The following is a 25,235-nucleotide window of genomic DNA, read 5'->3' on the forward strand; positions in this document are numbered from 1 at the left end:
CAGCACCAAACTGTTACGCAAAGGCGCCGTTTGTACAGAATCATGAACACAATCAGGTAGATGGGGCCACGGGCTCCATGAGGAGGGACGTCAACCAGGTAGAGTGCTGTTTGACAAAGACATGGTTTCCCAGGACACATTTCTGAGTTGGCTCCTTTGGGTTGGAGAAGGCTCAGCATCTTGAAGAAAATGCTACATACTGATTCCAGCATGCCAAGAAAGGAACGAAAAGAAAGAAAGAGGTAACTACTTTGCAGGCCCTGGTGGTATAGCATTGTTCTTGGGAACAAAAAGAATGTCCCCCGAAATCAGGCGGGATAGATCCGCTTCCTGAAAAAGCCACATCATAGTATTCCTAAGACAGTACCTGCCAGCCTCCAGGAGGCCTCTGTTGTCAAACTCCAGCTTCCTCTCCAGGCCACAGCCATTGCAGATTCTTCTAGCTCTTTGTCCTCTGCATAGCGATGGCCTGTCTCTGCCCATTGCCTTCAGTTGCTTGACCCTTCACTGTCAAAACCTCCAGAGGGCAACGCAACAAAGCCTGGTCCCCTCTTCCTCACAGGATGGAGTCTGCAACTTTCCCATCTTGGGCAAGAACCTGTGGAGACCACTTTTTGGACACGGTCCTCCCCAAGCTGGCAGGAAGGATGCCTTTTACACCAAGCAGAGGCCACACCTGTAGGGGGCTGTCAATGCAATCGGGGAGTGAGACGTGACCCTCTGTGGTCAGCACATGTACTTGGAATTAATTACCCAGGACACTGCCTGTCCAGATCCTGAGAACATAGGGCCTGCGTGGTCCAGCCAGGACCTTTGGTTGTAAAAAGCAGAAATCTTCTGACCATTAGTTCAGAGGTCTAAGAACTGTGTCTGGAGTGGCTTCACCTAGAGAGACACTGAGCCTCCCCGCATAAGGACCAGTCACTGAGTACACACTTAAGCTACCTCAGGACAGCACTGTGGGCCACATACCTCCTAAACACTAACTCTGCTAAAAAATGAGGAAGCAGAGACCCCCAGAGATTCTGTAGATTTTCCTAGGAGCACACAGCCAGCCAGGGAAGGGACTAGAACAAGAAGCCGGGTCTTTGGGTTCCTGGCTAGGACCTCTTTCCTGCACACCATTCTGTCCTCTTCATCCGCACTTCTGGAGAGGGGAACAAGCATAAGGTAGTTCAGGCAGCAAGAAAGACCCCACTCCAAGCCCGTAAAGCTTTCAGGTCTGTGGCTCTGAGGCTAGGACGATGGCAAAATTTGTACATGCCCACTATTCTCTCTCCTCTACTGAGTATTAATTAAGAAAGACCTCTTTTATCACAAAGTACCTCTCTTAAATCTCACCGCAGCAGCACGAGGTGAGAATGTCCCCGTCTGTACTTTCAAAGGCAAGAAAGGAGTTAATTGGGTCAAATTCACATTGCTCATAGGGCAGAGCTGAAGGGAGAAGGGCATTAGATCTGGTTGACCAGAAGCATCCAGCTCCTGCCTGGACAGACGCCTTGTCACCCGTACGCTCTGAAACGCACACTCATGACAACCCTTCGGGACCCACATTATCATCCCAATTTAACGGAGGCTCAGGGAAGTTACCAGCCAGGTGACAGCACGAATGGTCACAAAGGCAGAAAAGCATAGACAACATCAGTGGAATGCGTAACAGGCGTCGGGCCGTGGGGGATGGAAAGTGAGGGGAAGGAGGTGGTCATGGAGAGACAGAATTGGAAAGATCATTTGAATTTGAGGCCAGAGTGGGCCCTCATAAAAAGTCTGACATTGGCCTGTAGCAATTATGGAGCACGGTCCTGGGCCTTTTACATCTATTAGCGAATAATTGAATCCTTGCAACCATCGTGCGAGGCAAAACGCGATTATTTCCAATTTGAAAGGGACACACTGAGCCACAGACAAATCAAATGCCTTGAGCATGATCCCATCACTGGAAGGCAGTGTCACCGACATCCAAAACTAGAACATTCAATTACAAAACGCTCGCCTCCATATTCCAGCCTTGTTTCAGTGGCGGCCAGCGTAATGTCAAGGAAGCACCAAGGAGGGGGGGTATTGGCCTGGGGGCAACGTCTCCTGTTCCCCCTGGCCTGTTTCGTTGGCTGGCTCAGGCAGGCTGAGTGGCAACCCCCGGGGCCCTGTTTGCCTGCCTGTCGGCAGCCTGCCAGCTATCAGCCACCTGCCACCACGGTGGGAAAATACATCCCCCACTGGAGCACCTGCCTCCCTGCAACCACCCAGCCCCCGCCCTCCTCCTCCAGGGGGGAGTTTCAGGCTCCCAGCTTGACCACAGCGTCCCCTGCCTACTTGTCTAATGGCCTGATGGAAGCACCTAGGGGGTGGCTAGATGCCTGTTAGGAGCCAGGCATCACCTCCTTCCAGTATGACCTGCAGCTCAGGAATTCAGACCCTCTCTACACTTCCCTCATTCTGTCCTGACCAGGACACCATCTGAGAAAGTTCCAAATGGCAGAAATCATCAACTGCTCCCATCTCAATGCCACACGTAACTAAGGTGGGGCAGAATTTGTGCTTGACGTGCTCATGTGGGTGAGTAGCATACCTCACTGTAAGGGACAGTCCAGGAAGTCGGGGTGCCTGGTGGGTACTTCTCCCTGCCCTCTGCATCTCATACGGCTCATACCGAGGAGAGCAAAGAAGAAGAGAGGTCAAGATGTGTGTGGGGGTGGGGCCCAAGGGACCTAACGGAATTTCTTCCATTTTTAAAAATACACTTTTATCAGAGTACAACATATAAGTAGGAAAGCCCACAAGTCATAGGCACACAGCTTGGTTAGTTATTACAAAGCCGTCACACCTCTGTAACCACAAGAAATGGATCAAGATCTTCAGATCAAGAAATAGAACATTCCCTTGGGGCACCTGGGTGGCTCAGTCAGTTAAGCATCTGACTTCAGCTCGGGCCATGATCTCGCAGTTTGTGGGTTCAAGCTCCACATCAGGCTCTGTGCTGACAGCTCGGAGCCTGGAGCTGCTTTGGATTCTGTGTCTCCCTCTCTCTCTGTCCCTCCCTTGCTCATGCTCTGTCTCTCTCTGTTTCTCAATAATAAACATTAAAAAAAAAAAAATAGAACATTCCCGGCATCCTTGAAACTCCTCCTTTGTCCCTTCCATTTGGTTTTTCCTCCCCTCCCGGGGGTAAATACTGTTTGGATTTATAACACCGTAAGTTCTTCTGGCCTGTTTTTGGACTTTATGAAAACAGAATCATAGGGCAAATATTAATTTGTATCTTTGTTCAATAATGCATTTATACTTATATATACAATCATGTTATTGGTAAAAAAAAAAAAAAATACTAGTAATAATAATTTCTTTCTTTCCAGTCCTTAAATCTTACAGTTTCTTTTTCTTGTCCTATTGTGCTGGCTACAACTGCCAGTATGATGTTGAAGAGAAGTTGAGAGAGCTGCCTCTTGTTGCATTCCTAATTTTAGGGAGAAGAGCTTTTAATAGTGTGTGATGCTTACTTTAGGTTTTTGTGGATGCTCTTTGCCAGATAGAGAAACTTTCTTCCTGTGTATAGTCTAAGAGTTTTAACCATGAATGTATATTGAAACTTAAGTGGTTTTTCTGTAGCTTTTGTAATAATTATATTAATTTCTTTCTCATTGTTTCTGGAAATGTGATAAATTACATTGATTATTTTTTATTTTTTTTAACATTTATTTATTTTTGAGACAGGGAGAGACAGAGCATGAACAGGGGAGGGTCAGAGAGAGGGAAACACAGAATCTGAAACAGGCTCCAGGCTCTAAGCTGTCAGCACAGCGCCCGACGCGGGGCTCGAACTCAAGGACCGCGAGATCGTGACCTGAGCAGAAGCCGACCGCTTAACCGACTGAGCCACCCAGGCGCCCCTACATTGATTATTTTTGAATCTTAGCTCACCCTTGCATTCCTATGATGAACCCAACTTAATTCCTGCATGTTGAGCCTTTTATATTTTGCTGGGTTCCATTCTCTATTTTTTTTAATGTTTATCTTGGGGGGGGGTGGGTAGGGAGAGAGAAAGAGAGAGAGGTAATGGCAGAAAGAAAGGAGAGAGAGAATTTCAAACAGGCTTCACGCTGTCAGTGCAGAGCCCAAGGTGGGGCTTGATCTCATGAACGATGAGCTCTTGATCTGAGCCAAAATCAAGAGTCAGAGACTTAACCCACTGAGCCACCCAGTCACCCTCCATTTGCTATTTTTTAACATACTTTTTGCACCTCTGTTAATAAGATTGTCCTGTAATTTTCCTTTCTTCCAAATCCTAAGGTTATGAAGTCCTCATAAAGTGCATTGGGAGGTGGTCTCTCCTTTCCTACTCTCTGGAAGATTTTGTAAAGCACTGTAGTGAGCCTTCCTTAAATGTCAGAAGAAGTTACTGATGAAACCATCTGGAGATTTTTTATGGCCAGTCTTACGCTCTGAGTTCAACTTTTTTCGTACATATTAGACAATTCAGATTTTCTATTCATGTGTCAGTTGTGGTAAGATGTCAATGTCATCAATTTCTACCTTATTAGCATACAGTCATTTATAATGTTCTGTGATATCTTTTAGATATCTGTTGTATCTGACATTATGTCCTCTTTCTTAAAACTGATACTATTTGTGCCTTTTCTCGTTTTCTCTTTTTCTCTTTTATCGGGCTTATTAAGGAGTTATCCATTCTGCTAATCTTTTCAAAGAAACTGAAAAGTATATCAATTTTTTTTTTACCTTGTTTGCTGTGTCTATTTGATATCTGCTTTTATCTTATAAATACTGTATAATCTCTTTCTTTAGGTTTGTGATTAGTCTTCCTTTTTCTAACTTCTTGATGTGTCTAGTTAGATCATCAATTTTTAGCCTTTCAGCTCTTCTAAAATGTTCATTTTAAGGCTATGAATTTATCACTATTTATTCCATGTATCATGCAAACTTTTATATGTTGTATTTTTATTATCATTCACTTCATAATATTTCTTAATTTCCCCTGTGATTTCTCCTTTAGCTTATGGGATATTTGGAAGTGTATTGCTTTGTTTTTCAAAATTGAGAGATTTTCTAGTTACCTTTCTCTTGTTGATGCTCAGCTTAATTTCACCATTTCAGAAAATATACTCAATTATTTTATTCCTTTGAAATATGAAGTGTGTTGAGACTGGCTTTATGTCCCAAGATATGACCAATGGGCACTTTTTAAATAGTGCATTCTTCAGATGCCGCATGTAGTTAAATCAGTATGTCAACTAGGTCAAGCTTGTAAATCATGTCATTGAAATATCTTCTATCCTTATTGATTTTTTTTTTTTTTTTTTACTACGTGCTCTGTCCATTTCTAAGAAAAGTATGCTAAAATCTCCCACTGTTGTTGTGGACATGTCCATTTCTCCTTTTATTTCTGTCACATTTGCTTTATATGTTTTGAAATGGTGTTATTAGGTGCACATACATTTAGAATTAGTATATCTACCTAATGGACTGCCCTTTTACTTATTATTAAATATCCTGCTTTATTTTCAATTTCTTATTCCAGGCTTTTTTTCTTATATTTAATGTATATCTCTTATAGGCAACATATAGTTGGATTTTTAAAATGTAGTCTAATAATCATAGTCTTTTAATGAAAATATCATGTTCATTCATATTTGATTTTATATAATAATGAATTTAGGATTAAATCTACTTTATACTGTTTGTTTTCAGTATGTTCTAGCTGTTCTGTGTTTTCTTTCCCCTCACTTTTTGTATTCTATCAAACTAATTACTTTTTGTTTTTTATTTTCTCCCCTCTTAGCATGCAGTACATCTTTTTACTCTTCATCTAATGATTATCAAATGCATCATTTTATTCTTTTGTAAATGAGTACTTTATCAATTGCAAGGGTCTTAGAGCAATTTACATCCCTCCAATTTGATTCTATTCTTATTTTTAAAATTCAGTGTGTATTGAAAACCCACAACGCATGAATACTTTTGTCTTTGTCAACATTTACTTAGGTTTACTCACATATTATCTTCCCACTTCCCCTATCCCTGGTGCATTTCTGTTCTTCCATTTGGAGTCATTTTCATTCTACCTGAAGCTCTCCTTTAGATTTTAGTGGTGTTTATGTGTATCTGCTAGAAAATAATCTCTCTGTTTTTATTTAACTGGATATGTATTTATTTCTTATTTTTTAAAAGAATTGGGGGCGCCTTGAGTGGATCAGTCAGTTAAGTATCTGATTCTTGATCTCAGCTCACATCTTGATCTCAAGGTTGTGAGTCCACACCCAATGTGGAGCCCAACTTAAAAAACAAAAACAAAAAACAAAAAAACAATTCTGGGAGGGGGTTTAGAAGTCTAGGTTGGCAGCTATGTTTTTTCAGCTTTTCAAAGGTATTATTCAACTGTCCTCTGGCTTTCATTGTTTCTACTGAGGAAGTCTTAAGTCTTACTTTTCCTTTACAGTACACATAGTTTTTTTTCACTTGCCTGCTTTTGAGATTTTCTGTTTGTCTTTGATTTTCAAAATTTTCACTATTCCCAAGATTTCTAAGTGGTATTTTCTGTATTTATCCTGCTTAGTGTTTGCAGCACTTTTGAATCTTGATGTCTTTTCTTTTCAGGTTTTTTTTTTTTCAGTTTTAGAGAAGTCACAATCAGTATCTTTTCAAATGTTACTTCTGCTTTTTTTTTTCTAGTATTCTAATGCAAGTATATGAGACCTTGTCACTGGGTCTCATATGTCCCTTATGCTCTTTCTTTTTTCTCTTAGTGATTCAATCTGAATGTTTTCTACTACTCTCTCTTCCTGTTCACTCATTTTCTTTTCAATTCTGTCTATTCTGCTGTCAACTCCATTGATTAAGTTCTTAATTTCAGTAACACTAATTTGGGGTAATTTTTAATTTGACAATTTCCATTCGATTCATTTTTAAGTTTATTTATTTATTTTGAGAGAGAGTGTGTGTGTGTGAGAGAGAGAGAGAGAGAGAGAGAGAGCACGCGCGCATGTGTGTGTGTGAGTGAGCAAGGGAGACACAGAGAGAGAGGTAGAGAATCCCAAGCGTTTTCTGTGCTGAGACCTCACAACCATGAGATCACAACCTGAGCACCCCTGATTCATTTTTAAAGGCTCCACTCCTTTGATGAAATTCTTTACCGATGTCCCCTAATTTCTTGGTCATTTTAATCATAGTTTTGTTAAAGCTCTTGTGTCTGATAATTCCAATACCTAGATCTTCTGTGGGCTGTGTTTTTTCTCCCTGATTTGGTCATGTCTCCTGGTATTTCCAGTAATTTTTGTTTGATGGCCAGACATTAGGAGTTTTAAAATGTGCAGGGGTGCCTGGGTGGCTCTGTCAGTTAAGTATTCAACTCTTGGTTTCGGTTCAGGTCATGTTCTACCAGGTTCATGAGTTCAAGCCCTGAGTCAGGCTCCACACTGTCAGGGCAGAGCTATTCAGATAATTTGAGGGTTTATATGATGATATTTTCCTTCAGAGATTACACACTTCTGCTTCTGGCCAGTAGGTATCAGGGATTGAGGAGTTGAAATTGCGCTCGTTTCTGTGAGGACTGAATGATTGTGACTCACTCATACTCCTGATGTATCACCATTTGAGACGCTCCCCTGAGGTCTTTAGCCATGAACCCCTTCTTGCTAATCCCTGAACTTCAACTTTCACCCTTCCTACCACTTGAGATGAGGTAACTTTGCTCAGCATCTTAACCTTTCACTTGTCTGTCTCTCTTTGGTTTCTGAACCTATGAGGCATTACTTGTGAATTGGAAAATGCCTGAAGGAAAAAAAAATAGTACCAAATTCTGGGTTCATCTTTCTTCCTTCTCTTCCCTAGTATCATAGCCCCTTGAGCCCTCACTGCCTTGGTGACTCCCTAATGCCTCTAAAACGATGAAGCTCTGAAGATAAGTTCCCTATCTTTTGTAGTTGACTTCAGCGGATTGGTTTGTGATCAGGTATTCTGCCACGACTAAAAGCAGAAATCTCGACGTAGGGCACATCAGAGAAAGTGCTGTTGGACAGGAAAGGAGGTGCCATGGAACACTTCAAGAAAGAGATCACACTTGAACTGGATCTTGAAATATGAGCATAGCTAGAAAAGCAAAAGGCACGAAGGCACAGAAAGTATGCAGCGCCAGAAAACAACTTGACTTTGGTGAAACCGAGATCTAGATTTTATGGGAAGTGGTGATCATGAGGAACTAGACTGGTAGTCCTATTACAACCAGAACTTTCTGCCGTGCTCATCCTGTTGGTGATGAGGGATAATTACATGACCCCTTTTCCTCATGATAAAAAAAAAAGTAATTGGGGGGAAACACAGGTACAGATGAGTTTCAAATTACAGGACTTGTTGAGGTCATTCAGAGTCTCTGATCTTGGTTGTCTCCAGTTTTCAACGAAAAATGAGGCTGAGACGTTAGCTAATCGTAGCAGAGAGGTGAGGTGACAGAGAAACTTGAAAAGGATAGTAAATGTTTGGGATGATCCCTGTGGTATACGGAAGGAGAACCCTCTAAAGATGAGTAAAATGGATTACTGACCTGCCAAGGCGAGCTAGAGTCACCCTTTGTGATCGTTCCGATTTTACATAAACAGTTGTCACCTAGACTGGTTCTCAAACCGGTACTCAGGGAGTTGAAACACGGCAAAGAGGCCACCTGTCTCCTCACTGTGGCTGTTGGGAATGCGGTGATCAAAATTCCAGGTCCTTAAGGTTTTGAAACCTTGCTGAGACCACATCCTATATATATGCCATTAGGTATGCTTCCTGTCTTTCTGAATCCCAGTCTCCACATTATACCAAATGGATGTAGTAAAAGTTATATTTTTGTAGAAATTGTTTATCACGGTGGTCACATGAGTTTTACCTGGCGAAACTTGTGGTCCAGTACCTGTCACGTACCTGGCTTAATAAGTTGTAGCTGTTGTAGTTTTAAATTGTTATTCACATTATTTTTGGTCTACTCTCTATAAAGGGCATTCTCTTCTCCTCTGTGGAATGTGTGAAATCCACACAGGACCTCGTAAAGCTCTATCTACATGAATCAAGTCGGGTTTATCGGGACAAGCTGGTGGAAGAAAAGGACTTTGATCTTTTTGACAAAATCCAGACAGAAGTGGTCAAGAAAATTTTCGATGTGAGTATTGCCCTGAAAAAAAAAATTGCTATATATTTGAAAAATAAATATTTCTGCAGACGATCACCCAAATGATAAAATCTAGCTCAGAAATGGGGTGAGGTGGGGGGCGGGAATCAGAGATTAGATAGGGAAAGAAAATCTATCATTATTTTGCTGAGGTGAAAATGGCAGGACAAGAAAAGACATAAATTACCATGGAATTTCAGTGTTGGGAGGGTCTGTGGATTTCATGTGATCCAATTCCTTGTCCCATGCTCGCTCATGTCAGTAGCATTTCTCAGATTGGTCATCCCAGTGGATGCATCCTTGAAAATGCATAATCTCATCTTTCCCTGGGGAGCCATTCTGGAGCCACTAATGACTAGAAATTTGAAGCGATTTATTTTATTTATTTTAAGTTTATTTTTTTATTTTGAGAGAGAGAGAGAGAGAGAGAGGCAGAGAAGGAGAGAAAGAATCCTAAGCAGGCTGTGTCAGCACGTGGGGCTTGAACTCACAAACCATAAGATCATGACCTGAACCAAAATCAAGAGTCCGACGTTTGACCGACTGAGCCACCCAGGTGCCCCTGGAAATTTGGAACAATTTTTATTTTTTTTATTTTTAATTTTTTTTAATGTTTATTTATTTTTGACAGAGAGAGAGAGACAGAGCATGAGTGGGGGAGGGGGAAAGAGAGAGGGAGACCCAGAATCTGAAGCAGGCTCCAGGCTCTGAGCTGTCAGCACAGAGCCCGACGTGGGGCTTGAACTCATGGAACGTGAGATCATGACCTGAACCAAAGTTGGATGCTCAACCAACTAAGCCACCCAGGCGCCCCTGGAACAATTTTTAAATTCGGAAGCTTTGGAACAATTTTAAAGTCTGGAATTTTTTTCTTTTTCTTTCTTTCTTTCTTTTTTTTTTTTTTTTCTTCATTTTCGCTTATTTGAGGAGAGAGAGTGTGTGTGTATGAGCAGGGGAAAGGGGCAGAGAGAGAGGAAGGGAGAATGCCAAGCAGGTTCCACACTCAACACAGAGCCCAATGGGGGGACTCGATCCCATGATCCTGGAATCATGACCCGAGCCAAAAACCAAGAGTCAGTCACTCAACCGACTGAGCCACCCATGCACCCCAGCTGGAAATTTTTTCTAATGATGATTTAAAATTTATTTCCCTGTCCACTCATATTAAGTCTACATGAAACACTTTCAAATATTTCAAATAGTATGTCTTGTCCTTCCTGGGTCTTCTTTCCTCCAGACCAAATAGCCTCTGTTCTTTTAGCCACTTCTGACATGGCTTGTTTTCAAACCCAGAGCAATTTGCCATCATCTTGATTACTTTTCCATCAGTTCCCCCTTCTGAGATCGTGATGTCTGATTTTTCGTCTCACAACCCAACTGGGGTCTGGCCCAAAGCAAGATCATCATTCCCTCTTCTTACATACTATAATTTTGTTACCATTTCCCAAAATTGTCCTCCTAAACTGTTGAACTACAATATACCTTAGAAAGAAGGTATCCATGATAAAAATAAGTTGAGAAAGTACTTCATATTCTATCCCTCTCTTGGAAATACATCGTGCTTTCAGCACATTAAAGCCCCCAAAATCTTGAATAACCCTGATTCATTTGTCATTTCCCACATGTATGAGACCCTCAAACCCTTTTCCATTCATGAAACTTACTAATAATTTGCAGAACGAATATTCCACAGAATATGCCTTGGAAAGCACTGATCCACGAACGCAGCCTACGATCATGTTACACTTCTTTGTGTCACAGTTACCCCACAGCTAACACTGAGCATTCTGGAAGTTGACCCAAACTCCCTAGTTTCCACTCAAACCACTTGTCCTCTCTCGAACTTAGGAATAACCAGAACTTGTATTGAAATGTACCGTGTTTCCCTGCTCGCCTTGTTGGGTCTAGCACCATATTTTGTCCTGACACCAACCTGGGTCTACCTCTGAAGATACTTAGAGTGCATCCCAACCTACATGGCAGCCTTCTGGATCTTGGACAGCATTTTTAAGGAATTTATCTCAGCCTGCTCTTTACTAATATGAACACCCTGAAATGCCTCCCCTTACCATTTTTCTGTGCCCCGCTCTCACATCTTAGATGCCCTTCTGACCATTGTAGCATTTGCCAATTTATGTGTTCATGGTTGGCTCTGCAAACACACCTTGACTATTTTCTCCAGCCGGTCTGAGCTGGCACTTTAGACGGACAACTCTCAGCCTTTGAAATCGAGGTTCCTCTGTGGGTCTGTATCCTAAGGACGCATTCTTTTTTTTTTTTTTTTAATTTTTTTTTTTAACATTTATTTATTTTTGAGACAGAGAGAGACAGAGCATGAATGGGGGAGGGGCAGAGAGAGAGGGAAACACAGAATCGGAAGCAGGCTCCAGGCTCTGAGCCGTCAGCCCAGAGCCCGACGCGGGGCTCGAACTCACGGACCGCGAGATCGTGACCTGAGCCGAAGTCGGAAGCTCAACCGACTGAGCCACCCAGGCGCCCCAAGGACGCATTCTTTTGATCATAGACCCAGATATAATTAATACCATTATCCTTCTCCAACAACCTCTGAAATGCCAGCCAGAATCACCTCCGGCCGCATGAAATCTTGGTATCGGTGTTAATGAAAGGTTGCCGGATTTCCACCAAGGAAGTGACACGGTCCTGTTTCCACCATTAAAATCTTAACGTTCTCTGAGAAGTGGCCCTTGTGTGATGTGGCGTCACTATGAAGAAGTCTTTGATGCACCGGGTGCTTGGTTTTCCTCTCCCTCCTGCACCGCCTGGCTCTGATCAGAAAATCTGAGACACATTGTTTTGTTCATCAAAGAGTCTTTGTAGAGTGGGCTTTTCAGAACTGCACTTCAGTCCTTCCTCTGCTAGATCATTCATGTAAATTGACTTCTATCAGGACCAATTCCCAGTCTATTAGCCCATGTTCAAACTGGGTAAATGTATTCCCACATCACTTCCCCCACGTGCTTCCTGCACCTAGCGAGAATGGCTCGCCTGCATTTCATCAAATCTTACCCGAGTGTCTGGGCATTTACTGCTCATGTGTGGCAAAGGCAGAATGGTTTAAAGGCTTTCCAGGGCCCTGAAATCGCCTTCAAAATACAATAGCTCTTTGATATTTAACTCTTGCCATTTCATTCTTCTTATAAACCAGTCCTGGTTTCTCTGTCCATGTGACTGTCAAACTCACTTCCCCTCCGTTAAGTTCGATGCATCTTGCCCATGGGCTTACAAAGCCAACCCTAAGGGACTCATCCCCTGGGTAATGTCCTTGCTGATAAACAGCATGTGTGTTACCTCTTTGGCAGGTGGTTCTCCCAGTCAGAACGTTGGGAGAAAAACACAATGGCAGTGGGGATAGTTGCTTATAATGGTATAGCACTAGGAAACCTGTGTTTTCTCAACTTCCTTCTGCCACCTTTCTTCCTTTCGAAGTCTCTAGCATTCAGGTTTCGGTAAGTAAGTATACAATGGAATACTACTCAGCAATGAGAAAGAATGAAATCATGCCATTTGCCACAACGTGGATGGAACTGGAAGGTATTATGCTGAGTGAAATAAGTCAGAGAAGGACAGATATCATATGTTTTCACTCATATGTGGAACTTGAGAAACTTAACAGAAGACCATGGGGGAAGGGAAGGGGAAAAAAACCGGTGACAAACAGAGAGGGAGGGAGGCAAACCATAAGAGACTCTTAAATACAGGTAACAAACTGAGGGTGGATGGGGGTGTGCAAAAAAATAAATTAAGGAAAAGATTAGCTGCCTCTTTGATGCTTGGAGGGCACCTTGGTGGTAAGGAGACATAGATACCATATCTTTTTAATTAATTGAATCGTACTAGGTATTCATTAAACATGGTTAGGTCTGCCCTGTGGGCAAGAATTAACACACAATAGGCTCATATCTTTAGGAAAATTGTGTACCATGTACACACGGGGGCTCTCCTGTGAATGAACCAATCACCTAAGGATGGCTCATGGCACATTTTTCAGAAACCAAGTTCTCTGGGCTGAGCCTGTGAAGCTGGGGCTGGTAGCCTACAATGGGGTGTCTCACAGGAAACAGGAAAGGATATTTTAGGACACTACTGTGGATTGGGAAGCAGGACTTGTTGAAATGGGTGTGGGGGAGATGAGGCCACTGGTGCATGGACCCCTTCACCCGGCACTGGTCGAAGAGCCACTGCTTAGCGTAATCTGTCCCTGTGTCCCCATCCATTCCTCTGCCCAGACATGGGCTCTACCTGTGTATGTGGGAAGGGTCCCTCCCACCTTCCGGTTTCCACTCTCAGCCCACAAGGAATAACAAACATCACTCATGACTTCATGGAACTAGTAAATGAATGTTAAACATCCAGTTCATAGAAGCTTCTCAAGAAAAAGAAAGTGTTAGAAGCAGGACTGATACTTAATTTGCAGGGTGTGTTCAGAGAGAAAAAGCACATGAGGGGTCTTCAATCTGTATGGAACCAGAATTGAGTCTGTAAGGAGGGTCCTGACGCCTGTGTCCCATCACCAGGGTATCGATGAGGCGGTGGAGCAGACCCGAAGCCTAAACATATATTGCCATTTTGCAAATGGCATTGGTGAACCCAAGTACATGCCTGTACAATCGTGGGAACTTTTGACCCAGACTCTGGTGGAAGCCCTGGAGAACCACAATGAAGTCAACACAGTGATGGACCTGGTTCTCTTTGAGGACGCCATGCGCCATGTGTAAGTGTGTTTCCGTTCTTGCCTTTCCTCAGTTGCCTCGTCTTCCCAATGTCAGAGGTCTCATGTGGGCATTTGAGGACACCTCCCTAAAACCAGGAAAAAGCAGCTATGCGTCTGCCCTGAAGGTCAAGATGGCAGCCGGTAGAGCAACGGCTGCAGTGTCTGCCACTGGCCCTAGGGGGCAGCAGGATGCTGAACTCAGGCAGCACTGGATGTATTTCCTTGTGTGTCATTTACAAGCCCTGGGCATGACCACAGTGACACCAAGGGAAAATTTAAGGTCATAAAAGACGCACCAGAACAGCTCAGGACCCATATCCCCACCCCATACCGGTGGAAGGGCCAACTTTAGAATAATGAGATTGAAGATTTTTGTTTAAGTGCTCACAGATTTCAAAAATTGAATGCCCTTCTTAAATGTTATTGCCATCAAATGAATCACTGAGTGTAGTCACCAAGCCTCCCAGACGATTTATACTCACACCAGTGCTGTCCCTGTATTGCTGTACATTCCCCGGTTCAATCACACCTACCATCCGTCCCTGCCTTCCAGAATCTTTCCACCCTGCCCCCTGGTACCCGTGCACTTCAGCAGCAAAACCCACCTCATCTTTACCTTCTCTGAACCTCCCCTCATTGATGATTCCGAGTGAAACCTCACTGACCCCTGAGTGGAGGAAAGCTCTTTTGGCTTCCCTGTTCTGTGTCCCCCCAGGACCTAGCGAGAACTAAGTCCCCTCCTTCTCCCCCACCTCATTTCAATGGCACATTTAAACCATGTCTTTCTTTATCCTTTACAAACCCCGCTTCTTCTAAAGCACTGGCAACCGGACATTCGTACTCATCACCTCGCCTGTCATCTGCCAACACCCAGTTCCCCCCCAACACTTACCGGCTGCCTGGGTGCTTGGACCGTCTTCTCAACTACATCTTTCTCCATGGCTGGCATGGGTCTTGTTAATTCCAGGGGTTGTTTCTTCCATCCCCCACCTCAGCCGCTCGCTCTCATATTCCTACCCTCGCACTTCCATCATCGGTGATGATCCCATCTCCACCACTGCCATTTCGAACATCCCTCTCTCTGACTCGTACCTCTTACCCTTCCACTCACCTGCTCTACTTCCCATTCCAGGTATCCTTTCTTTACCCAGTTTTATTGAGATATAACTGACATATAGCATGGTATAAGTTCAAGGCGTACAACGTCATGACTTGATATACGTGTATAACACAAAATGGTCATGACAATAAGATTGGGGCACCTGGGTGGCTCAGGTGGCGAAGCGTCCAACTCTTGTTTGGCTCTGGTCACGATCTCACATTTACGGCATCAATCCATGCATCGGACTGTGCACTGAGCATGGGGCCTACTTCGGATGCCCCCTCTCCCTCTCTCTTTGCCCCTCCCCCTTCTCAAAATAAGTAAATAAACTTAAAAAAAAAGATTAGTTAACAGTCATCACTTCTCCTAGGTACCATTTTTTTCCCTTGTGATAAGAGCTTTTAAGATCTGTTCTCTTAGCAACTTTCAAATACACCATACAGCGCTGTTAACAGTAGTCGTCGTATTATATGTTACATCCCCAGAACTTATTTATCTTCTATCTGGGATTCTGTACCTTTTAACCACCTTTACCTGATTCCTCACCCCCATCCCTCCAGTCTCTGGCAACCACAAATCTGATTTCTGTGTGTGTGCGTGTGTATGTGTTAGATTCCACACATAAGTAAGATCATATGGTATGTGTCTTTCTCTGACTTACTTCAGGTGGTATAATACCTTCAAGGTCCTTCTGTGTTGTCCCAGATACAAATATTCCAGTTACTCTTAAACTTCATCAAGACTTCATTTCATGGAGCCAACCACTTTCACAGACTCCTTTGTCCCTCTGCCTACCATGCCTTTTCTGTCCTCAGCCATCATAGACTCCCATCATCCTGGTACAGGCTCCCCTAACTTTCCTGGCATAGCATCCATGTGACAAAACCCCATTCTAGTCAAACCCCACTGTCGTCTTATTCCACACCTGCCCCCTAAGCATCTGAAGATCGTGGAAGAAAAACCACAAAAGTTTTGGCTTGGTTTGCTTCATATTTTCAGCCACACCTACCAAATGGGCCCCTAACGTTGTGGAGACTCCACCTCCCCTACCCTGGGCAGTTTGCTCTCTTGCCCTGCCTGTGGTAATTGCATCATGTAGTTTTCTGTTGTCAAGCTTCCAGCATCCTTCTCCTCTCTCTGTTCCCAGTTAATGAGCACATGTCTTACTTCACTGCGATAGTGAAAGCAACCAGGAGAGAATCCTCTCATCTCCCCATCATCAAATCTAACAGCCTATCTTCATCCCTCCTGCATCCCACCCACAGATTGTGCCTTCTCTACTGTCTCAGCAAATGAACCATCCCTGTTCCTACCTGAGGCCAATCCCTCCATGTGCATTCTGGATCCTGACTCTTACCACCTTCTAAGTGACTTTCTTTCTTCTGAAATTCAATTATTCTTTCTCCCTCCTTCCTTCCCCCCTCCCCCTCCCCCACCACCTCCTCCTTTCTCCCTCTCTCGCTCTTTCTCTTCCCTCCCCTCTTTGCTCTTGTCTCCCCTTACCCCATCTTCATTGATTCAGTAATTGCTTCATCATATGCATCTACATACAAACATGCCAGATCATCCTTATCAAAAACAATAAACTATCCCTTCACTTTTACATCTCTTTCCATCTCCTACCCCCATTATTTTTTTGCTCCTGTTCATAACAGCATTCATCAAAGTGGTTGTCTGTGCTTGTCATACTTCCTCACTTCTCATTCTCTCCTTGACCCATTTCTTATCAATTGAACAAATAAGTTCTTATCAAAGTCACCATGGAGCCACCTCTTGCGAAAGTCAGTTGTCACTGCTGGGTCCTCACCTTGTGTAACTTGGCTTCCCTACTGCATTTGTCATGAGTAATCACTTTAGTTGTTTGCATCCATCCATCCAACCATCCATCCCTCCATCTATCCAACCATCCATCCATCCAACATGTATCTATTGAGTAGGCATAGTATGAGTGCAAGGATCTTTGTTTTATTCACTGCTAGATTTCTAATACCCAGGACAGTGTCTAGAACATAGCAGATCAACAAAAATTCTTAGCATTTCATATGGCATAGGTGATGTAGAGAAAACAGGGAAGAGGGGACAGAGAGTGCTGGGGGCAGGGGGTTGATTGCGGTCTGAAATAGGATGGTCTGGAGGACCTCTCTGGGGAGGCAGCACTGATGTGACACGTAGGAGCCACCCTGAACACAGAACTCATGTGGGCCTAGTGCATGGATCTTCGCATAAGTCATTTCATCTAGTCTCCACAAAAACCCTGAAGAAAGTAAGGTCTGTCATCCCTCCATTACAAATGAGGAAGCTGCAACCCAGAGAGATAAGAGAAGTTGCCTTGTGCCACACTCCCCAGAAACAGGTAAGCCAAAGCTTACACTAGGGCCCTGTGGCTCCGGTGTGTGTGATCTGGGCTTTCACACTGTGGTACTTGTTCATCTACTTTTCTGTCTCTCCCGGGCCAACGTGAGCTCCTTGTGTGCGGAGTCAGTCTTGCTCACGGCTGAATCCCCAGTACCTTGGACAGCGCCTGGTGCCTAGTAGGCGGCCAGTAACCAGGGTTTTAGGATATCTGTTCAGTAACCCTGGGCACCTTCAGTGGACACGTCCCCTCCTCAGTAACAGCTCTCAGAGCCTGTGTCATCGTCTTGGAATTGAGACAGATCTTTGTCCTTTCAGGGTAAATTTCATTTGAGAGAAGAGCAAGTGAATTCCGTCAATGCAGTTTCCAACATGGGTGATCAAACTGACTAATTCTGTTTATAGGAAAAAATAAGGCTATGAAAACTGGCTTTTCTCCTGAGACCCCTTAACAGGCTCCAAAGATGGTTTCCAAAGAGAATCTGGAGCTGCATTAGCAATGGCAAAATAACTGGAACAATGAACTGCCTTGAGGGAGGCAGTTCTCAAGATTAAAGTTTATTTGGATGTATAATTTCACATACATTTGTTTAAAAATATCAGTGTCTCACAACTTCCTCTTTGCACGGCCTTCCCCTCCCCTCCTCGGGCTCCTCACTCCCCTCTGCTGCCCCTACCAGCCAGATAGAGCAGAGGCATCCCCTCATGTCAGAAAATGGAATCAACAGCGAGAAACACAGACAACCTAAGAGTGACAAGATTTGTGGCCTCACATCACACCGCATGGTGCCCGGGACAGAGGGGTTTGGATTCCTCCGGGAAGGTCCTGACTTCTGATACCTAGGGTGCGAACAGGGCGAGGCAGAGCAGGACGGAGGCTATGGCACTCCCTGGGAACCCACAGGGCTGGCGGATGGAGCCAAGGTAAGGGCGTAGGTTCCTAGGTGCAATGAGGCTTATGCTCATTTTGATTCTATCATCCGGCTCTTGGTTCTCACCAAGAGCATCCTGTCCATTCTCTAGGGCGTGAGTGTGCGTGTGGGTATGCACGTGCATGTGCCTGAGTGTGTGCGTGTGTCGGCTTCGGTGAGCCCGCTTCCTCCAGCTGTGCTGTGGTACATCTTTGGCTTTTGTCTTTAATCTCACAGAAATTCAGTAATGGGCTTAACTTAGACTCCGCTGGTTTGCTTGCCCAGGAGTCCTTCGGAATATTGATCTTCTTTTTTAAATTTTGTAATTTGAATGCAGAGTCCTTTGCCCTCGTCAGAGGTTGTTAATGAATCCCCAGCTGGAGTCTAATGCTGACAGTTGCAGACGCAACCATTCTTCCCCGGAAACTTCAGCACGAATGATGCATTTCCCATTTAGATATTGAATAGCAGGGACCATGCAAAGCTGAGGTCAGGCCTTCCAGCCTAGAGGGGGTGTTGGGCGGCCCGGAGAACCCAGGTGAACTTCTTCTCCAAATAGAGGGCCTGGATATGCTTCTCCTTTCATCATTGCAGCCAGGCGCCCTCTAATATAGTCACAAAGCAGGTGAGTCCTTGCACCTCACATCCCCCCAGATGTGATGCTGACTGGAAGGTATTTGTTGTGCTGTTTGAGTTTAACTAAAATTTATTAAATGCCTTCAATGTGCTAGCATTATAGAGGATACAAGACGAGTTATACATGCACATTCTTCCAGGGCCTCGAAACTAGGATTTAGTAAGGGAGCCAGAGAAGTGAAAAGCCATCTGACACAAGGGAGAGTATAAGTATCACAATTAAAGAATTCTAAAGGGGAAAAGCAAAATCATAAAAGAACTAAGGATAGGTCAGTAAATAATTCCTAAATTCTTAGGGGAATCAATTTTAACTATAAAACTCAGTGACTTATAATTTTAAGACCAGAAAGCTAGCATTTTCTACACATCAAAAAATACATTAAGACCAAAAGGTAAAAGTGACAAATTGGAGGGATATTTCAGAACATACATACCTAAGGGAGTCTTACAAATCTAGAACACTTCAATTAAGAAGTGGGAACTTGGGGTACTTGGCTGGCTCAGTCGGAGGAGTGTGCAACACTTGATCTCAGGGTTGTGAGTTTGAGCCCCGTGTTGAGGGTAGAGATTAAACAAAAAGAAAAAAAAAGGGGGGGGGGGGCAATGGACATGAAAAGGAAATTTGTAAAAGAAAAAAATATATAATGATAAGAAAGATGTTCAGTTCCCTAAATAATGAAGAAATAAAAATTAATATTTTCAACCACGCAACTGGCAAAGATTTAAAAATATGTATATAAGACCCCGTGTCCACAAGAATGGGGGCCAGACTCTCCTATCGGCTGATAGGTGGGCATTGTTGGCTGACCTGCAGCCCTGCTAGGGTTTCCTTCTCAGTAGCAAACGCATCCCACAGGAGACAGGAGGCAATGAACACCCAGAGACATTTAGGTTATCGATGCTGATTATGACCCAGTCATCAGTATGTGCCAGAAATTTTGGAATAGTAAGAAAATCAAGCCATAGAAGGTTTAACCGCATATATGCTCATAGTTTGTTGACACGTCAAGCCCCAGAACTCTCCCCGTGTCCCAGCCTTTTTTCCAAATGGAGCTTAGCTACCCTTGGGCCTCTCCACCCCTGATTACCATTACTTAATGTGAATACGGTATTTGTCACTGTAATATCATGAACACAAGGTAGAGACACAGGCTTATAGCCTGTGCTGTTCAATCTCAGATGTCCACTCTGCTGTGTTTGGTCAGACTCCACCTGAGGTCTTGTTCTGTGTACCCCTTCAGTTCCGAGGTCCCCAATACCTGTTGTCTCATCCTCCTTATTTTACCCGTTTCTCCACCGTGCCTTGGTCACTGTGTTACGTTTTCCCCAAATTTTTAACATATTCTAATTCAACTCACATGATCTAACAGATGCTCACCTTTTGAAATAAGAGATCCACATTTAGATCCATCGGTTGTACCCAAGTCGACCGCAAACTGTTGCCCCCATTCTGGGGCGGGCAGTTTTTCACTACGTATCAAAGGTCGTGAAAATCGCCTTACTGTTTGACTTGGCAGTGTTACCTTTTTTTAAGCTTATTTATTTATTTTTGAAAAACAGAGAGAATGAGCAGAAGAGGGGCAGAGAGAGAGAGGGAGAGAGAGAATTCCAAGCAGGCTCCACACTGTCAGCACAGTGCCTGATATGGGGCTCGAGCCCACAAAGGGTGAGATCATGACCTGAGCTAAAACCAAGAGTCGGACACTTAACTGACTGAGCCACCCAGGTGCCCCTTGGCAGCTTTACTTTTAGGAGCCCGTCCTGTGGGTGTGACAAGAGGTAGAAACTAAAAATAACTTAAATAGCATTATTTATGGCTGGAAAAAGTTGGAAACAATCTAAATATCCAGTAGTAGTCTATTGCAGACAAGGAATTTATTCTATGCATTGGAATATTGTTCTACCATTAAAAGCATGGCTTAGCGGGGTGCCTGGGTGGCTCAGTCTGTTAAATGTCCAACTCTTGGTTTCGGCTCAGGTCATGATCTGGCTGCACAAAGCCTGCTTGGGATTCTCTCTTTCCCTCTCTCTCTGCCCCTCCCCGACTTGTGCTGTCTCTGTTTCCCTCGAAATAAATAAATAAACTTAAAAAAAAAAAAAAAAGCACGGTTTAATGATTACTCAGCAGCATAGGGAAATAATCACAGAACATCACTAAATGGAAAAGTGGTCTCAAAACACTGTTTAGTGTATGACGTGAGCCCAGTTTTGAAAACAGGATAGATACATATATTGAACTTCCACCGGTAATGGGTGTATATACGCATAAACATATGCTTACAAACATACCCTAGAAAAATGTCCAGAAGGGCATACAGTTAATGTCAATAGCGTTTATTGCTATCTAGTAAGTTGTAGCTTTTTTCTGTATTTTATGCATTTTTTCACAATGAATAGTTATTGTTTTTAAGGTGAGGAAAGCAAGGGGGGCAACTGGATGGCTCCGTCGGTTATGCGTCCTACTCTTGGTCTCAGCTCAGGGCATGCCCTCCCCGTTCGTGAGTTCGAGCCCCGTGTCGGGCTCTGGGCAGATGGTGCAGACCCTGCTTGAGCTTCTCTCTCTCCTTCTCTCTCTGCCCCTCCCTTGCTTGTGTCCACGCTGTCACTCGCTCTCGCTCTCTCAAAAAATAAATAAATACATACAAAGACAAGGAAAGGAAGGGAATGGGAACTATTGTTACAAAGGGTGTCGGTCCCTTACATGAGGTAAGTACACAGTGCTGAGGGGAACAGAGAATGCGGAAGAGGGTCTGTGGATGGCCTGAAGGAAGGAGAGCATTTGAGGAAGGCTTGTGGGGCAGGCAGAGGAGGGTCCTCTGCAGAACGTAGTCTGAGCCCAGGGCCTGGGAATGTTTCGCCATTGCTGGGTGGGAATACGGTTACTGAGAGAGGTGAGTGTCGCTGCAAGGGGAAGAATCCAGAAGCCAAGGAAGTGGGTGTCTTGCGCCCCAAGAATCTCCAAGCACTCATTGCAAGAGCATCCATGCCTAGGGCTCCCCGTCATTCTGCCGACTTCAGTTTTGCTCCTCCTTTTTAACAAATTTTTTTATTTTGTAATGTCTATTTATTTTTGAGAGAGAGAGTACAAGCGGGGTGGGGACAGAGAGAGAGAGGCACTGAATCCAAAGCAGACTTCAGGCTCCAAGCTGTCAGCACAGAGCCCGACGCGGGGCTCGAACCCACAACCCGTGAGATCATGACCTGAGCGGAAGTCGGACGCTGAACCGACTGAGCCGCCCGGGCACCCCGTTGCTCCTTCTTTCTTAAGAGGAGCAAACAATTCTGTTCCCGCTTGTCCTCTAGCCTCCCCTGAATGTTTTTTCTTCTTTTCTCTTTTCCCTGCCCCGTCCTCCTGCCTGAAAGCACAAGCAGGTGAGGCAAAGTGCCATTGGAAGTGTGGCAGTCAGGCCGGGCTGGGGAGGGGACGGAGCGTGAGTTGGGGTCCCCTCCCATCCTGCCTGGCTGCCGTGAGCTCTTCCTCCACTGCCACCTGGTCACAGAGGGTTTGGCTTAAAGCAAAGCCGTTGACAACCTCCATCCATCCAGGCAAGAAGGTGAGACCTGATGCGGGGACCGTGTAACTCAAGCTTCGTGCCGCTCCGCTCACAGTGTGCCTCCTAGGAAGGTTCCAGCACGGTGCGTGCTCCTCACGGGAGGGGTCTGATCAGAGCCGTGGACCTCTGCTCCTTCTCCGCAGCTGCCACATCAGCCGCATCCTGGAGTCCCCGCGGGGAAACGCTCTGCTGGTCGGCGTGGGTGGGAGCGGCAAGCAGTGTCTGACCAGGCTCGCGGCTTTTATCAGCTCCATGGACGTATTCCAGATCACGCCGTGGAGAGGCTACCAGATCGCGGACTTCAAGGTGAGTGACAGCCCCCCCTGCAGCCACCCACAGCTTCCTGTCACCCTTCCTAGCTCTTCACACGCCTCGCTTAGACCCTCCCCATAAGGTTCTGGGCCATTCGCTTCTTGGGTTCAGGGCTAGGGACGTGAGGGGCTCTTTTCTCATTGGGCTCAGGTCTGCAGACCTCAGCTGCTTCAGCTCGGTCCCTGGAACCTCAGTTCTCACCGGAGCAGGGGCACATCTATGTGACATTTAGCGCACGGCTCGCTAGCCCCTGTGGCAGGCTTCGAAGGAATTCCGACAGTCTGCCCAAGTTCTGTAAGACATCCATATTTTAAAGGAAAGTTCCTATAACCACCAGCTACCAGGAGCTTCAGTGACATTTCCTCGTCCCGACATTAAGCACTTAGCAGCCACAATGCAAGCTCTGGAAAGTGGGGAAAGGCATTTATCCAGCCTTCAGAGGTCACTTTGCCCAGCCCCCTCCCTTTTGTGCATGGTTACAGTAGAGGCGGGATTGGGAGTCCTGATGTAATTTCCCCCAGGATGCTGCCCTTAGTGTCCCTGGGAGAATTCCCTCCAGCGTGGGGCCAGACCTACCCACCTGCCTTCATATCTCTCCGCCAGTGGCACCCACTGCTGACTCCAGAGCCTCAGTTCAGCCTCTCCATGACTGGCTGGATCTGAGGTCATAGACCATGGTCACGTGAGACCAGTCTTCAGCGGTTCCCCCCCAAAAAGTAAATAAGTTAGTGCATATGAGAAACACATGTTCACGGAATGATCTAAGACAGCGGTTCTCTACCTTGACTACATCCTGGAATCCCCTTCAAATCATGCTGGTACCTGCACCCCACCCTCCAGAAATTTCCGCTTAACTAGTCCAGGGAATGGCCTGAGCGTCAAGACTTCTGAAAGCCTCCCCCAGATGGCTCCAGTGAGAGTTGAGAAGCCTTGTCTTAGCTAATTCCGTCAATGCACAAGGTTGAGAGCAGTTGATATTCAAGGAAGTTCACTAACTTTAAAGGGGGATTATATATAGGACACAAAGATGCTCTGCTGTAAAGAAATGCACGAGGCTCTTAGAAAAGGAGTTTTGAGTGGGGCAAGGGAGAAGAGCAAGATCAGAGACTGGCACCGAGCTTTGCGAGAGGGATACAGAGAAGGAACTGAGATTGACTAAGCTGGAAAAATTCAGGGCTTGGCATCCTAGCCCAAAACTTCATCTACCTGTAGTTTTGACTGGATGTAATTTCCTACAAGATGATTGTGTGTGTGTGTGTGTGTGTGTGTGTGTGTGTGGTCCCCAGTATATTTTATTCCAACCTAAGGCTTTTGCTGGAGCGAGTCATGAGGACACAAGACACTGCTGGCATAAGATGTATTCATCACCCAGGTCGGTATCCCCAAGAACATGACTCCTCAGTCAAGGCCAAGAGCAGTTGCTTGCCTCCTGGGGAAGGTCATTCACTTGCATGATGATATGAGTAACACAGGTGAACAGGAACCATCTCTGTCCCTTTGGAAAGCTGTTAGCTCTTTGCACAAAGCAGGAGCCCCAGAGGCCAGTATAGGAGCCACAATGGTTGTAGAGTTGAAGATCATCGCTATTTAATTTTACTTGTCCATCTCTATTGGGATTGAGGCAGGGAATGAGGCGTACTTTCCTTACTTTTCAGGACAAGATGGCACTCCTTCCTACTTTCCATTGCTGCTTCACTTTATTTCCCATTAAAGTAGATAAGGAAATGGTCTCATTCCTAATGAGTGGCTTGGAGACCTCTTTCAGTAAGGCCGTCTTCCCAGAGATCTCTAATATTGATTGTTTCCACAGATGGACCTGGCCAGTTTGTGCCTGAAAGCTGGGGTGAAGGGTCTCAGCACGGTGTTTCTCATGACCGATGCCCAAGTGGCTGACGAGAAGTTCCTTGTGCTCATCAATGATCTCTTGGCATCTGGTAAGAAACCCTTTTCTCTTGAGTGTCTCTGCTAAATTCCCCCTGGTGTCAGAGTCACCCCAAGGTGGCCCAAGGTCCAGAGAGCTAGGTCATAGAAATAAGGAAGAAGCTAGTAGAGGACTGGTTCATTAAGGTCCTTAGCGCTAGTGCTGTGCCTGGTATCCTGGCTCCTTCCATTGCAAAACAGGCAATAATCTTGGGGCTTTTATGGGAACTAGATCTGATTATTGGGAAAAGAACATGTTAAGGGTCTGCCGATCTCCTGAGCCCAGCGGGAAGGTGCTATTCTCTTCCCCTATTCAAGAGAGAAACTAGATAGAATGTGTGCAATATTTCAAGTAGGTTAGGCATTGGCCAGAAGAGACACAGAATTTGCATATGCAAAACTTACGCAATAGGGCAAGATTCATTTGCCAGTTTCATTGAGGATTCAGAACCTTAGGCAAAGTAGAAGCAACAATAGATGTAGGATATCTCTAAAATGGGGGCACCTGGGTGGCTCAGTCAGTTAAGTGTCAGACTCTTGGCTTAAGCCCTGGTCATGA

General features: G+C 44.8%; 1 protein-coding gene across 1 annotated transcript in view; it reads left to right on the plus strand.

Annotated features, from left to right (window-relative positions):
- Positions 1–25,235, plus strand: part of DNAH9 (dynein axonemal heavy chain 9) — a 332,476-nt gene that overhangs the window by 176,712 nt on the left and 130,529 nt on the right. The window contains exons 42-45 of the mRNA XM_042967844.1: positions 8,987–9,148; positions 13,693–13,889; positions 22,588–22,750; positions 24,567–24,690. Of these exons, the coding sequence (XP_042823778.1) occupies positions 8,987–9,148; positions 13,693–13,889; positions 22,588–22,750; positions 24,567–24,690 (646 nt within the window). The remainder of the gene's footprint in view (positions 1–8,986; positions 9,149–13,692; positions 13,890–22,587; positions 22,751–24,566; positions 24,691–25,235) is intronic.

Source organism: Panthera tigris, chromosome E1, assembly GCF_018350195.1.
Source record: "Panthera tigris isolate Pti1 chromosome E1, P.tigris_Pti1_mat1.1, whole genome shotgun sequence".
In the NCBI taxonomy this organism is placed as follows: domain Eukaryota; kingdom Metazoa; phylum Chordata; class Mammalia; order Carnivora; family Felidae; genus Panthera; species Panthera tigris.